The sequence below is a fragment of the Gallus gallus genome, chromosome 1 (assembly GCF_016699485.2).
Source record: "Gallus gallus isolate bGalGal1 chromosome 1, bGalGal1.mat.broiler.GRCg7b, whole genome shotgun sequence".
Classification (NCBI taxonomy): Eukaryota; Metazoa; Chordata; class Aves; order Galliformes; family Phasianidae; genus Gallus; species Gallus gallus.
This window is the reverse complement of record NC_052532.1, coordinates 64073245-64090159: the sequence shown is the minus strand read 5'-3', so window position 1 is coordinate 64090159 and position 16915 is coordinate 64073245. Positions and strand designations below refer to the sequence as shown.

At 36.3% G+C, this 16915-nt stretch overlaps 1 protein-coding gene across 12 annotated transcripts in view; it reads right to left on the bottom strand.

The window, feature by feature from the left end:
• PIK3C2G (phosphatidylinositol-4-phosphate 3-kinase catalytic subunit type 2 gamma) overlaps positions 1 to 16915 on the bottom strand; it is a 280521-nt gene that overhangs the window by 148975 nt on the left and 114631 nt on the right. For all 12 annotated transcript variants that reach the window (XR_006932295.1, XR_006932296.1, XM_040655738.2 and 9 more), the window contains 4 exons: positions 15678 to 15741; positions 13809 to 13934; positions 8224 to 8251; positions 801 to 996 (listed from right to left, as the gene is read on the bottom strand). Coding sequence is in view for 10 of the 12 variants with exons in the window: in XM_040655738.2 (XP_040511672.1) it covers positions 801 to 996; positions 8224 to 8251; positions 13809 to 13934; positions 15678 to 15741 (414 nt within the window). In the remaining 2 variants the exon portion in view is untranslated. The remainder of the gene's footprint in view (positions 1 to 800; positions 997 to 8223; positions 8252 to 13808; positions 13935 to 15677; positions 15742 to 16915) is intronic.

Sequence of the window (16915 nt, the reverse complement as noted above, 5' to 3'; positions counted from 1 at the left end):
GTCATCAGTGGCATTTTAGGCCATATGTAATTTCACATTTCACTGGTAAAACAAAATGCAGTGGGAATGGTATAACCATCTGCAATATCAGGATAGCGATTATAGTTTTCCATTTATTACCTCAACTAATGTAAATCTCTCAGATTTTTATTAAATTGCTAATTACAGTTAATGTTGTAGTACACTTTCATGTTCACAGCCTAATGCAAATGATCCAACTGCTTTTTAATCGGTCATTTGAAAATCAAGGTGGAGGGGAAGCAAAGGGATTATATTAACAAAACACTTGTAGAATAGCATTTTCACTCATAAAAATAGTACTACCAGATTGCAGTCATATCTGATTGCACTGGAGTGGTAAAAGGAGAACACCAGTTTTACAGTGGGAAAAGTGGGCATTTATTTGAAGGCCATATAGAAAGCTCCAATCCAAACTCCTGGCATGAAGTACAAACACTTTTCTCTGCCTCTCTGAGCAAGTCGGACATGCGTTTGTTCACATACCCATCAAGTTCAACACTATGAACTTGCTTGTTACCGTACATCCATATTGGTTGGGGTAACCAGCTAAGTCCTCTTTGATTCTCCTGAACAAAATATGGAAGACTTCTAGTTAATCAGCTTACAGAAGCGTTCTTTATGCTATAAAAACGGTGGAGATGCACTCACTCAACCTCTAACATTACTACTGAAGCATTGCCAAAGCAACAGAGGTTAGCTAGTACCTGTGAAAAATACAAGATAGTGAGAGATGAGGCAGCATACCCTTTCTTGTGAACAGTTGTTGGATCTTCTCCTACCTGTTCACCCAGGATTCAGGAATGTTATGAGCAGCATAGACAGTGAAGCTGAGCTGGGAATCAAGGCTGATGTCTGCACGAGAAGGGCTTCTAGGTATGTTGGCAACCTGGAAATCTGTATCAAAGCTGCTGCTGTACACATGGATGAGATGAGAGATGGCCATGGAGAGCTCTGTCACAGCAGCTTCCGTTAATGCTAAGAGGAGAGAAAGAAATAAATAAAAGTTAGAAATAGGTCACATGCGACAAAGCATGTTTATCTTAAACCATCAGTTATGGCTTTGAAATGCTTCCTAATAAAATTTAATTTAAATGACATAACCTACCAACTGAAACCAATTAGCCATCTGTGCTTCTGAAACTAGCCTTAGCTCATTTCTAGTGTATCATTAGCAGTCTTTCATTACAGTGCCTTCAAATTAAGGCATTTTCAGAGTAAGTCTTTTAAACTACAGCAAGTTAGCGTGTGCTTCAGATACATCATTTTAGTCTGTTAATTTTTGTGCTGGAAAGATTTATATTATGTAAGCGTCTTATAATTTCTGCAGCTACATAGCTACTTCAAGGGAAATGGCAGTGTTGCAGTAGAATGGAGCAAAGGCACTGGTTAGCTTTTAAGACTATAAAGCTCTTGCAAATACAGATAAACAACTCATAAATATATATATATATATAACAGCAGCCACAATCAGATATAGCATTTAGATAGTCATGTATTGGTCAAAACATTCCACAGTGATAGACACTGAAAGACATATCTACACAGATACATCAAATGCAGGCTGTACCCTAATTTATATTTCACTTTTATTTATGTTATTTCCTTTGGCATGAGCTCTGCGGTGCTCTTTTTCTGCAGTTATTGGCTTTTATCCATCTTCCCTCTCTGCATTTTTGGAGCAGCTAGGGACTATCTGATTGACATTGTAAATTAAAATCCCCAGCCCTGGCAGCCTCCGTCAAGTGAAGAGAGCTGGTACAAGCACTCTTATTTCTCAGGCAAGGGACAGTTTGAAGAAGAAAGTGTCAGAGAAGTTTGTACCATTCCAGGATCAGGATGATTTGTCTTTCGAGAGAAATATCCAAAATTCTCCTTTCCCCTTCCCTATATCTCCCAGGTTTCTACGTGATCAAGAACATACTCGCATCACCTTACGCCACAGTTCCCAACATGTTTGGCCACTGCACTCAATAGCCATTTATTAGCCATGTAATAGTATCTATTAAAAATTTTTCTGAAGAACAGAATGTCTGAGACTAGCTTGCATTCACTTTTAACACTTGAGGTAGCTGAAAGCATCCTGTCCAACAGCAGATTCAGACACTATGATTCACTGCACTTAGCTCAGTTTGTCACTAAAAGTGACTTCAAACATATTCCTAGTCTGGAATTTCTTTCACACCTTTAAACTAGCAAATATTTGGAATTACCGAGCCACAAAATACATGGAAAACTCTGCAAAGGAATTATTATATATCTGAAAGAGTGGTAATGCACTGGCACAGGCTGCTCAGGGAGGTGATGCTCCACACATGTGAGCAGAAACATTTTAGAGACTACTCAATTAAGATTGATTAAGAAAACTCAGTCCTTTTACTCGGTATGTACTTCTGTGACTGGTATATCTTTCTTATTGTCCTTTTATTTCCTCTCTTTACTATTTTCTCCATTCACCATCCTTTTCTACAAGGGTACTGAATAAATCTTTAGCTGAAATGCATTTTTCCCTTGGATAGCATTTTATTCTTATACCCAGCTCTCTTGAATGTGCAGTGAGTGAGTACCTTCCAAACGAAATGTTTAACTTGCACTGAATTATTTTACATTCCAATGAATTACTGATAGTCATACATACAAAACCTTCTAAAGAGGTCCAGAAAAGAATGTCAGCAGACTGCCCCAAAATTGGAGGAGAAAAAAAAAAAAATATATATATATATAGCCTCAATTATTTGTAACATAATTTATTCTGTCAGTGGTAAGGTGAAAAAAGTTTCCTGGGTATCAGAGACCTGCCCACCCTATATCTACATGGCTAGATGAGACAGAAAGCCTTCACTCAGCTACAGGCAGCATCTGTGAGACTCCCTGTGAAGTCAACTGAGAAATTTATTTTCTTTCTTTCTCCTGTTTTCTCCTCCCTCACTCTCAATTCATGAACTTTCAGCATTATTTAACTAATTTATAGGAGATCCAGCATGACTCCCCTCACAAATAAAGCTCCTCAAGCATAAGCAAATGCTCAAGTATGACCTAGTCTGCAGCTATTGTATTTTTTCCTACATGTGTTTTCTGTGGCTTCTTTGCCATGGTCACCCCTTCCCCCCCATCACTCATTCAGCCTAGTGGCAATTAAGTAAATTAGAGACAAACATCTTTGTGGGTCTGTAGGTGTCTGTTTCTCAGAAGAGTTGGTCAGCAGCTTTTCACTGCAGAGAACTGAAGCCAGAGAACTTAACTGCTTTTATGATTAATAAATTTTAGATGAGAAAGGTCTATGGTGTTTCACTGATATACCTTGCAAAGGCCATGGACTTCCCATAGGAGATCCACAGCATGAGCTATGCCAGATTTTATTTTCTAGGAAGTATCCCACATGTAGTATTTAGGAGAACGATGAATACAACACCACATCCTAAAGTGAATTGTGACTGAGATTCCTAATCTCACAACTCAAGTCTCAATTTATTTCTGGTTTAGAATTATTTGGTATCACCTTCTCACTTCTCTACAGAGGAAATGAGAAGAGAACACGAGAAGTGACTTTTATCCATAGCTGCCAGAAATGTTTATTTCTGACGTGTTCTTTTTACAAGAAATTTAATTTTTTCCTGCAGTCCTAGTATTCAAGATGTTTCTACATCTGTATCCTTTATAAGGCATTATTAACTGGTATCTTTCTTTTTTTCTTTTTTTTTTTGGAGGACTGGGGGGTCACAGTTATGTGAAAATGGGTATTAGTTAAACAAACTTTAACCACAGCTGCCAGATATGTTTGCTTATGACATATGCTCCTTGCATTTGAAGTCTGAAGGAAAGAATTTCTCCCTTGAGAAAAAGAACAACCCATGCCACCCCAGAAAGTGTTAATGAATATGCTTGCATGTAAATTTCAGAGATTGTAAGGAACGAACATGCTTATTCCTTACAGAAAACCACATACTTTCTTCTCAGTCCAGTATTACAATTCAGATATTATTTTAGTATCAGATCTTTCAACCGAAGAGGCACTTTGCTAGCAGATGACATCAATTTAATATGTATCGAACATGCTCTTTCTGATTCCATGCACACATTTTCTCTAGGTAAAACACAGTTGAAAAGAATTTGGATGGAAGGCTTAAGATTCCTGTGGCACTTTAAAGCTATTTTGGAAAACATGAGCTTGATATTACTCTTTCTCACTTATTTTCAGAGAGAAAAAAAATATTTAGTTCATAAATTCTGCTTTGGTCTCCCTCCCTCTCCCTCCTACCCCACTGCCTTGGGAAAACCAATACACCCTCAAGATTTAGATAAGGTGCTAAGCAATGTTAATTAGACCATCATCATAATAAGTAAAAGCAAAACATGAAAGGTCTGAAAAGCAAAACCCGATCAGATGCAGTATCTAAGCACCAATATATTTGTTGCTTTTTCCTCCTATTAGCTGAAGAATCCACTGAATTATCTCTTGAAATAAATTTTAAAAAATTCTTCTGTCCTAGTAACCAAAACTTTTCTAGAACTGGTTCTTTTATAAGGCCTTGTTAACATGGATCTATTTATTTATTTATTTGTTTGTTTATTTATTTTTGGAGGACTGGGGGATTTAGTTATATGAAAATTGGTCTTAATTAAACAAACCTAAGTAAATAACATCTTGACTCTCAGAAAAACATATAAAGATGTAACACAGCAACAACTTAGAGGTATAGAGCCATGCTCAAATTAAAAAAAAAAAACAACAAACGCAGCAGAGACTTACAAAGAAAAAATACAATCAAAAAAGCTCTTGATGTCTTTTTGTATTCTGAAACAAAAAGTGATTTTTCCAAACAAAAGCAAATACAAAATAGCTTTGTCCCAGAAAAAGAAAGAAGTATCTTCAATTTTCTTTTCTAGGAAAACTCCACCAAAACCTCCCAGTTTCCCCTTCCTCCTTTTATTTTTATTTTTTTATTCTTTGAAACTTTCTGTGGTAAATACTTTTATGACTAGGTCTAGAAGAAACAATCAAATCTAAAGTACCATCAGTGAACCTTTACACTCTTAAGTGTAACGACAGTTTAATTTCATTAGATATATTGTCATCAAGGTATCTGTTTTCTGCATTTTCTCAAAAAAAATAAAAACTCCATCAGTTCAGACAGGAAAAGCTGCTAATACAACATCATGAGTTCATGGTGCATACTGGACTTTCTGGAATGGGTCCCAGAGAACTATGGATCAAGTTCCAAAAGCTGCTTATTGTGTCTGATCTAATAAAATCCCTGCCTGAAGTCACAAGGCTGTAGATGTTGTACAAACATTCATTCATCAACTTCTCAGAAAAGCATACTGACTGTAGTTCTGTACCAGCCTGTGGCCTGCTCTTTCATACTCCAGACTGCAGCAAGCCAGAATGCTAAATCTCTATTAACTTGAATGGATTTCTTTATTTTCTGAGAAAACTTCATGCTGCAGAAAGGTGATAATTTCTAAAAATGCCTATCTTTTCTCAAATTTAAGAAGAAAGAAAAAATAACACATAAGAGTGCTGAAATATTAATATGATTTTCTAAGGACCTCACGCAAAGGGAACAGAACATGATCCAGACTTAGATAATAACATGGACGAATACTGCTCTGTTCACAGCTATGGAATAATTTGGTTTATAGAGATAACACTGTTAACAGAGTCAGTTATTACAACACTGAGATTCTGAATATAGTCTTTGCCCTGCATAGTCCATGGTGAATGACTAATATTAAACTCATTAATCCTTTGCCATTTTTTAAAATTATTTTATTTTATTTTTTGTGGTAGAGAAAAACTATACTAAAAAGAAAAGAAAACCTGTTTGGCAGTCTTTACTGATATTGAGGGTAATAATAACTGTAGCTTGGGGAAAGGAGGAAAATTAAGAAGAATTATTGGAGTAACTGATTGCTGTTTTTACTGTTTGAGTTTGATACCTTTTTCTTGAAGATAAACATAAATACAGAGACAGAAACGAAAAGCACAAATAGGAATTGCAGTCTGTCCTCTCTCCTCAACTGTCAGTGCTGGCTTTATTTTCAATTGTGCTGCTACAGATAACAAAGCACATGCTCTTTCAGTTCTCCAAGATCTGGAAAAATTATTTTAACTAAGATGATTTTACTTTACTTTTACATCATAGGCAATTCTTTTCCATGTCTGCAAAGCTAGCCAACTAAACATAATGAAGTAAAAGAGGGCGGGGGGCTAATGGGGTGGAAAAGGAAACACAGAGGTGGTTTCAGCAGGAATGCACACCTCACCTTCCAGGTGGTTTTCACTTCTAGCCTCAGAGTGTGAAAATATAAGCTGAATTTCTCTTAGTCTCAGCGTCCCTAGAACAGTGGTTGGAAGAGCCCATGGAATTGTCATGAAGGTGAAGGACTGAGAAAATCACATGATCCCAAAATGAAAAGATGCGTGGAATGCTTTTATTCACTTCCTGGGGGTGACAACACGGTTCCAGTAGATCAGTTTTGGTCATTGCTCTTGTACATTGTTTTTATCAGATATAACCTTAACACAAGCTTTTCTGCTATTGTAGACTTTTCAGTTCAATCTTATTGACTTAGCTTTAAATATTTTGCTGGCTTTTAGAAGTTTAGTTAATAAGTCTAAATGTAATACACATACTGTGTTAATGTATACATGAAATGGATATCAGTGCATGTAATTGAATTTCGATCACCCCAGACAACTTTGAATGTAGGCTTCTCCACAGAATTGCTAATGGTCTGAAAAATTCTGACTTGCAGTCAGCAAGCTGCACTATTAAAAATTATATTATTAAACGGATCCTGAAGTTGTTATGAAATTTGGATGTGGCAAGAACAAATGGAATTATCAGTCTTCACAGTTAAGGGTTTCCTGGCATAAGTAAATAGAGACAGAGAGCTGCTGATTCAGTGAAGCTCAACTTTGAAAATATCTTTAAGTAGAGGAATGCTTTAAATCCTTTCCAGAGAGGTTTTTTGAATACTCTGTGATTGCCAAGGTAGATGTTGATTAGTAACTATTAATTACTTTTTGTATTCAATAAATTTTTGCCATTAATAGTGTTTAAATGGAATAAATGACTGTCTCCAAGGGAGAAGAATCCTACAGACACCTTACCATCTAGTTCCTCCTTTCTGCACCTGGGTCTCCTAGCTGCTTAGCTTTTCCTGGCAGCTTACAAATATAATCTTTGTTTGCTGTTCATGAAATTGAATAATGGTGAAACAACAAGCTTGGCATTTGGAGCCCTGCATTTAAATCACATCTGTGTTTGAAAGGCTGCTGCAATCTTTGTGGTTGGTTCACCTGTTTGCCTCTCTGAGCACACTGCAACCAGAGTAGCTGTAAGAGGGAGGGAGGAACAAGAATTAGATCTCAAATGGCCTTCTTTTTCCTCAGTGAAAACAGAAAGGCTGCCATAACAGAGTGTGCAATGGCTCACCCCAAAATTTGGATGGTAGCTCCTTTGAGAGCATCAGCATACTGGTGTGAGTACAGGTTGCAAGCCACAGAAAGGTAGGGCAGGACCTGAGCTCTACAGGTGACCATCAGCCCAAGAAACCTGACAGACACCCACAACAGAACAGACTCCTGCTTGTCCCTCAGCCTGTGTGGTGCCGTGCAGTAATGCTAACAGTACCAGGCCAGCGATGCTAAGCTGATTTTATCTGAGGGATTAAATAAGGCAGAGTCTATGATTTTGTCGATTACTGCTAATTAATCTACTCTTCTTATGACAGTATATAATTCCTAACAACACACTGCTTATACAACAAAAGACAATGGAGAACTAAAGCCTAAGGAGGAAGAAAAGTATTGGAGTTGCGGATAAAAACTACACAAAAATATTTTTTCAGGCTTTCAGGAAGTTCCTTATTTTTCCTTCTCTCTACAGAAAACATTAAGATTGAGGATAGACACTAAAAATAGCAGTAACATTGCTACTATGACCACCAATAACTACAATATGTTCTTTCATCACACCTCATTCTCTATACCTGAATCTCAATATTAGTTTGGGGAAATGCTTGTTTATTTATATTTTTATATAACTGTATTTTCTATTTAGCATAATTACCTTATAAATAAATTTGTAAACATCTGCAATGTGCCAGCTGAGACAGGTCATTAATACAAACAAACAGCAAAATGTGTTTTCTTATGATATAACTTGAATTAACATATATAAAAAAAAAATGCTTTACCTTGTGCTTCCACATGTTGAAGTGAATCCTAGAAAAATAAAACCCAAGGGGAAAAGGTAATCAGTTACTTCAGAAAATACCAGATAGCAGTTAAAATGGTGCTAGGAGTAGTACTTGTAGAAAATAAAGCTGTTTTGGATGAGAACAGGGAAGGATGCTATGAGGACAGTGGTGATGACTTGGATGCAGGGCCCACCTTCTGGCACTTCCACCTGCCTCATCCAGTGGCCCAGTCAAGTCAATCAGAACCTGATTTCTGGCAGTATTTAAACATGCCAAGACACAAAGAAGTGCTTAATCAGCATTTGGATGCACAAACATTTTCAACCTTTGTATTGGTATAGCAGAGATAGGAAAACCTCAATTTCTTTGCACACTTTGTATATTCATACGTGAACCATGACACTTGTATCCACCCAGCCAAGGCTCCAGCCACCTCTCCAACCAGAGGAGCACCAACTCCCTGTTCAGGCAACCTAAGTATCACCTGCATTCCTGCATCAAATCAGTAAAAACGGACATGCCTACAAAGGCCTTTGAGCAGACAGCTAAATAGGGTCAGTGAACAGGAAATATCATCCAGAGATACCCAGGGACATTTAGGCTCCTGATTTCTAACCATGGCTTTTGATGTCTAACATCCTGGCAGTATCTGGATTCTCACTTCAGGTCCCCTAGTGTTGTTGATGGGAACTGCTGAGTGCTTATATCCTCTGCAAGGTCGGGCCAGATATTTAACCTGAAAAGACAAGGCTAAAGATCTTTTTTTTTTTTTTTGAAAAAGTTGTTCTATTATATCCCCAAGGCCAATAATTGACATCAGTCAGACTTTGCTCTGGGCTTCTCAGATGCTGAGCAAAATTACATATCACTACAGTACGTATACATTCCCCTTCACACAGGAAGATCTGCCATCATCACATGGTCCTTAATACCAAGCTGGCTTTAGCTTGAAATCTTCCCCTGCTCCATTCTGTCTGACTCTTACATCAGACTTGCATTTACCAAGATGACATAAAAATACATAACAAAAGTGTGACTCTCAGTCAGAGAGGCTGTCAAGCTAATTCGGTACTTTAGTATGCTCAGAGTAGGCGCTCTGTTTTAATATGTGTCCTTGTAGGATTTATTATCATTTAGTGTTATTAATCCCTCTGCAACTGGGTGAGAATGCTACATTAGTACACATGCATTCAGCGAGAGACTTCTTAAAAATGGCAGTGCACACAGAGGTGACATAAGAAGCACAACACTAGATGTACGTCCTCCCTTGGGTACCCATCTTGGAGTTGCCAGCATTTGTCTTGCAATTATGAGGAGCAGCCAAATGCTTACTTGAGGGAAAAAAATAACACAACCTGCAGGTTGAGAAATATGTTTTCACAATCTTTATATGCAGCAAGACAAGTGGGAATGGAGACCTTTGTTCAATTCTTTCAAATTTTGGAAAGTAAACGACCTTTTGGAACAGTGCTTATAATTTCAACACAGTGTAACCCATTTAATATATAGTGGATTAGTGCCGGTTCTGGCAGGATTTCATCTCATAGGACTTTTTGTGAGTTGCTGTAAGAAAAAAGGAAAAAGAAGAAATGAAAAACATTAATTGTACAGCAGGCCTAAAATCTCAGGGTTAGGGTGGTTAGAGACTGAATGAATCACATTTATAAAGAGACACAATCAGTCAAGAAGAAACTATCACTGATGTCAGTTGTTTTCATAATCTCCTGGCCACGTTGAAGGAATTCACAGTACTGGTAGGGAGGAGAGAGTAAGGAAGCAAAAAGCAAAAAGCACAGAAGATGATTTGAAGAAAATTTTTTTCTGATTGTGCTTTTATTGTTGTTTTTCCATAAAATGACAACTAAATAGAATGTCATACAATAGAATCACAGATTATATTTTTCTTTAAGTAAGCAAGCCTGCATGTACAGTTATGCATACGCAAATGTGTACTGCATCCTATGTAATTTACATTGGAAAGAGTAAGCAGTAGCTTCCCTGAGGTATTATGTGTACAGGGAGCTTGTCAAATGGAAGTGTCAAAGGGTGTTCAGTGAAAATGAAATTAGAACTTCTCTACTGGCATTTCACTCTTACCCAACAATACGTCATTGAGATGCAATACGTAGCCTCAAAAATTTCACTTTTGGTGCTATACAAGTTAATTGCTTGTCTGAATAAAAGGGAGATCCTTGTAATAGTTAAGTACCTTTCTACTCTTCCATCCTAGCAAAAAGTCTTGGGAATGCTGTGCTGATGAGCATCATGGAAACAGAAAGCAGACTGACAGGATAGGCTAATACTGTAGGATTTAATCATTTCACCAGTACTCAGAATTCACATAAAATATCCCTACACTTCATTTTGAGATTGACTTGGACAGCAACTGTGGGAGTTTGTACCCCATCAAGCCTCCAACCTCTGACTGCTAATTCTGGCTACATATTTTGATACAGGAAAGAGAGCTGGTTTATTGTCTTTGTATAAGTATTGATAAAAATAAATAAAATTTGATTAGTTATATTTACATACTACTCTATACGTCACATAGTTTCATATATATATTATATATATATATTCATATATACATATAAAGCAGATTCATATGAAGTGTAATCTTTATTTTATAAATTGGAGTGATGTTTGAGCTATAGAACATGCAGAAATGAATTTTACTGCTTTTTATGACATTTATAGTTCAGTGGCTGCTGAGCAAGATGAAGATTTTCATAAAATCAAAGCTGAAGTTTTTCATAGATTGTTAAAGTCTAATAGACTGCCCTAGCACTTATTTCTCAAAGGAGTAAGAAGCATATAGCAGCAGCAAGTGTTTGCTGGTTCAGGAACAGTTCAACTCTCCCCCCCCTCAATTTGTTTGAAGTTAGCTGTTAGTCAGGTCTGCTTCACCAGGTAAGGGACTAGTGGGAGAGGGGTGTCAGTGAAGGTCATAGGCAGCCTTTACAGGAAGGTTTCAAGGGACAGACAAAACGTTCAGCTAGCCAAGCCTGAAAAGAAATGTTAAAAGAACAAAAAACTCAACAACTTAAAACTATATTTCTCTTAAAAAAAAAAAAAAAAGTAACCATCCAGTCTATTATCCATTTGAAATGTGAAGATAAGCAGCTCCTCATAGGACTATTAGAATAGAAAAATATTTTAAGACTGGTAATAAAATATTCAACCAGTACAGTCTTTTTAACATTCAAAATATGGTATTCAGGAGAAGTATCATTTCTCTCATTACAGATGAACAAACACAACCATTATCATCATCACCACTGCTTATCAGTATCATCCTCTGGAGATTTCAGACAGGGCTTGCACTGTACTATGCTGGAGACTGTACATACTGATAAAGAAAAGCATTCCTTGCTCTGAAAAGCTCATAATTTAAATAGATAAGACAGAAAAAGAAAATAATATTACTCCTTATGTGACAGGAAGTATATGGAAGTTGGTTCAGAAGAATCTGGATTACTGCTGTACAGACTGCCCGTACAGCAGAGAAGGAAATTCCTCAGCATTAGATACATGCTGGGAAACATGTTTTTAAAATTATTTTATTTATTTAGTTAGTTAGTTATTGTTTGGAATCCAGAGAGGATGGGATTGAAAGAAGACTCAAAGATACTCAGTAAACATAAACCACCCATATCAGGCAGTTTACATGCCGGGTTCACAGAGCTGACCTGAATAAACAAAGAGAAAATACACAAAGAAAAGACACGCTAAAACAATTTCCATTCATTCCAAAACAAGCCTTTTAACAAATTTGTTCCAGTTCTTCCAGTATTTTATTTCTGCTCTGATTCCTTCCTAAAAGAGACCATCTTCTGTTACTTTCCACTCTGTTTACAAAACCAAGCTATTTATCCATCTTTTAAGAAAGATTCTGGTTTACAAAATACTTTTCTCAAGGGGTAGATGCTGATCTTCTTGACATCTCACAGGACAGCCTGAGGACTAACTGAAAAGCAGAGCATGTGAAACCCCTGCTATTTTTTTTATCTATTTTTCTAATTTGATCACAAAAAGAACTCTTAAATTTCCATTTAAATCATACCAGATAAAACATTCACTGTAATAAACCTGTTTAGGATGGCAATTACTGAGAACAGAGATTTCTGATAACTGATGCTGAAGTAGACATGAAAAGATTTAGGATGCTATGCAAACAAGATTTACAGTAACACATAACCTAGAAAGAAAAGTAAGAGAAGACACTTAATCCAGAGATTATTTCCTTGGGCCAAATCTGGAAGTTACTGCCTCCCTCTACCTCCACTCCAACATACTGGAGGAATGAACAGGCTGAAAATACAGAGATTTAAGAGATTTTATAAGCAATACTCAAGTCACTTAAAATGGCAGTCTTCTTACCTCTCAGTAAGTGCTTAGCCCCTGTAAAATGACAAGCATTATAAGGGTTTGAACCTGTCGAATGTAAGTATGTATGGATGACAAAATATAATTAATTTGCCATATGTTCACTCCAATGACATGAGAAACGCTAGAAAAATAATTGTTACCTTTCCCCAGACTTAGGTTGGAGACCTCAAACTGCCTATCAGGCGTAATTAAATAATTTGTTTTATGCAGCTAAGCATCTTTAATTAACATTCACTAGTTAACCCAGCTAACACTAGTTAGCCTGTCATTTAGTTTTCCAGGTATTCTTATACATATTTAGCCATAGGCTAAAAATCTATAAAGAGAAAGAACAAGAGCTCTGTAAGGAGGCAGTGGCCTGAGAAAGCAAGCACCTTGCTCAACATAACATATATTTCATAATGATATTTGTTGTAAGAAAGAATGATAAGAAATAGACCAGAGTGGGAAAGAAAAAATATCCTTTGCACCTTATTAAAATTGTTTGAAAAATGTTTGAAGAGGAATGTCATTAGGGTGGAAAATAATTAACATGACTTAAGGTTACACCAGACTAAATCCAGGTGATTAATGGCTTGATTTTCAAATTTGCTGAGCACTGTATTTCCAAGTTGCTGACTTCAAATGAATTTTGGGTGCTCAGACTTTCTGTAAACCAGGTCCTCAGTGACTTTTCCAGGTCACCCCAAAGAAGCTGATGACAAAGCTGAGAACAGATACTACTCTCCAAAGCCCCAGTTCATAATTCTACAGTAACCCCAAGAGACAAAACTTCAGTGTTTTAAGAAAGAAGATTACAGCTAAAATCAGGGCTATGTTATGTTGGTCTTTCTCTGTATAAATAGTAGAGACATTTCCACTTAAAGAAGTAATAATTTAAAGACATTTTACAGAAGGAATGCTAACTACATGAAACTGGAGCAACTGGAACTGCAGAAAGCAGATATTTATAAGTTTGTTGGGAATAAGAAAGAACAACCACAGGAGCATATCAGTTACAGTTAAACACAGGACACATCCTCTGTTGCTCCTTTGTCATACAAAGTTGAGTCTCCTCTATTTATAATGCCTCCTCCTAATACTTGTCACATTGAAGCAAGACAGTAGAACAGCTTTGGTCAATCAGAAAATTCATGACATCTATTCAAGCTCCACTCAAGGAAGCCTTAGAATGACTTCAGTGCAATTTTTACCTGTGTTTTCACCAACGGCACTGCATGTAGTTTCTTGACTGCACTGGTAATTTCTCTGGTCTCCACGAAGCAGAGGACACTGCAGATTGCTTTAGCTACTTCAATCACATAATCAACTTTGTATGGCTGACAGCAGGAAAAGAAAAAACAAACAGCATTAATCTGGCTATGTTTAAATTGACAGTGATCGATAGTTTCCTAAGAAGTCCAATTATCTTCCAGAAAACATACCTTGGTGAAAACTGAGAAATTTAGTATCTAAGACTGATCTGGACGCAAAATGAGTGTTTGTCTAAACTTCATGATTGTAGAAGCATTCCAAAGAAACTTCTAAGAAAACTTGAACCCAAATGATGTACAAACTTTCTGATGTTTTTATGATACTGTGAATTTATCCCCATTATTGTCTCGTACCCATCCCTGTGAGAGATGGCAGAGATCTATGTTCCTTCTAAAAATGGTGGCTGTGTGGGGAGCTGAACAGTTTGACACCTGTGGACTGAGTAGTTCTGTAACTGGCTTTTCTGCGAAACATATATAGATCAAACTAATAAATATTATTAATAAATTCAGATATTTACATATTATTACATTTAAAAAAAATCCCTACAGGAATAATATCAGAAGTACATTGGGGAGTTTTTTAAACAAATCTGAATAGTAAAAAAAAAAAAAAAAAAGAAAAGAAAATGCCATCTTAATAAGTATCAAGTAACCTATGTTCAGGAAAATAAACAAAAATTAATGTGTTTACTGAACAGCTATATGACTTCCTTAAATTTTGAAATACATTCTCTGAACAAGCAGAAGCTCTTCTATAAAGTATTCTCCATGTTTCCATACTGATAAACATTCTTTTCAGTTAGCTACAGCATGTCAATGTCCTGATAAAGACATTTCTCTAAGTCAGCCATTTCATGCCTGAAAAGGGGAAGCTGTACCAATATAAATTTGGTTTTCAAGCTCAAGTTCTATATCCAGACTGTAATGAGAAGGTTAGAACCTGTCATTAATACAAATATAAAAAAATATTGAGGTTACTAATTCCACATTTAACTGCCTTGAGCAGAACTAAAGTATGAATGAATTACATACATTTTCCTGCAATATTTAGTGGTTAGAATTCTTTTAAATATAAGTTTGGTGTGTTGGTTAAATACAGGTGACATTTCTGAAACAAAATAATATTATTTTTTACCATACTTTTCCAAAAAATCCATATCTCAGCATAATGATTTAAAACTGATTTCTTTCCAGTCTAAACCCTCAAAATCCAGTTGGCATGACAATCTGAAACTCAGATCAAGGAAGTATTTGGTTTCTTCTAGGTTACCACTCAAATATGAAATTGCCCTTAAGGTTTAAATTTTGCGTGAAATATTATAGCTAGGATTTCCTTCAAGGATATAATATTCAATTGGCAGCCCACAATACTCTTAAAAAAAACTCTCATGAGTTTTTCTGCCTAAACTTGACTCTGCAAACCATCTCAAGAAGTATATACATATATATCTCTCAAGGATGCAGACAGTTGCCTGGGAGTTTGCAAAATTAAGGACAAATATTGTGGAGATGCAGTGTACTACACCTGTACTAATTTCAAACATTATACTGCCAACCCAAATGATACTCATTTCATTTACAGATTCTTTGACCCTAAGAAACAGTCACCTGTGATATTTTAAATTTATAACACTTTCTTCTTAATCTCAAATCAAGTTTTCTTAAGAGAATTTATATTCTTTGGAAGTCAGGTTGAATAGCCTTAATTAAAAGTCCTCTTTAATTGCATTTGAGGCTGATTAATAATTAGATACCTTTAACAAAGAAGCTAATGCTTTTTTGGTATAACGGACTGAGAACAAATACCTCATTTTGCAAAAGGTGCTCCACTTGACCTCTGTATTTCCTAAGAGCTGCGAAAAGGTTCTGTCTGGAAATTAGAAAAAAGAAAATAACACAAAATTAATAGCAATTGGATAAAGAGAGATTTCTTCCCACCCTCCACATTCTGCAAACAAGAATAGTTTAACTGACAGTGTTTTTTTGTTGCTACAGAATAAGGACAAGTGTTTAAGTAGATGTCAAGTAGTCTTGAGCCTGGCTCTCTGTGGTTCTTTGGTGGCCATTTGCCAGGGTATAAATGTAAAAGTTCTCCTTTACAAAGAGAGTATATGTTTCATAGTGAAAGAACTCTCAGAGTGATTTGCTATTTAAGTGTCTGCCTAACTCCAAATTCCATTTATTTCTACAAGGTAAGGCATGCGCTTAAATGTTACCTTGAAAGACGAACTTAATTATATGCTATTATGCCTTGTTTCTCAATTGCTTCAGACTGTAAAGCTGCAGAGTATCTGGGCAAAACATCTGCAAAACACCTGGAGAAACGCTACATTTCAAAAGCCTATACTGAGTAAGTATAAAAACATGTATTATAAAGAGGGCATGATAGTTACAGAATTTGTTAAACTTTATTTGCTTACAGTTCTAAAGTTTACATGCTCAGAATATTTCACCAGCTGCATTTTCCATACTATCACCACAGCTGTGATTTTATTTTACACTGTTGTTCAATCCAGTCCTGAAAACTGGTTTGACTCATATCAGTTCTGTAGGGAGACATCTGCTGCATGGTAGCCCCATGCTTCTGTCAAGCTACAGAAGTTACTACCAAGTCTGTATGGAAAGACTGCTGGGCCTCAAGCAAAGCTTCAATAAAATCTTTAGGGCTATAAACAAGAATGCAGATCCTTCTGCATTTAGCTGATGCTTTAGCTATAAATCTTGCCATTTTAGAACCACAGGTTCTAATTGCTGTCCACAAAAGATAAACAGAATTTTTCTTTCTAAGGAGCATTTGAGTCATTTTCTGTTTCTAATCATACCATGTTTTAAACAACGCAGTTCTAGAAGATGTTTAAAATGATGTCTATGAGATCATCATGGCTAAAGTTACTGCATTCAGGAATTCACCTTTCTTTTCCCATGACAGCTACCTCCAACTCTTCCTCTGTAGGGTGCGGTCTTCAGAAAATGGTAGGGAAACCTTAATTCACACTTCCACACCCTGCCTTGCCTACTTATTGGAAATAGACACCTTACTGCCT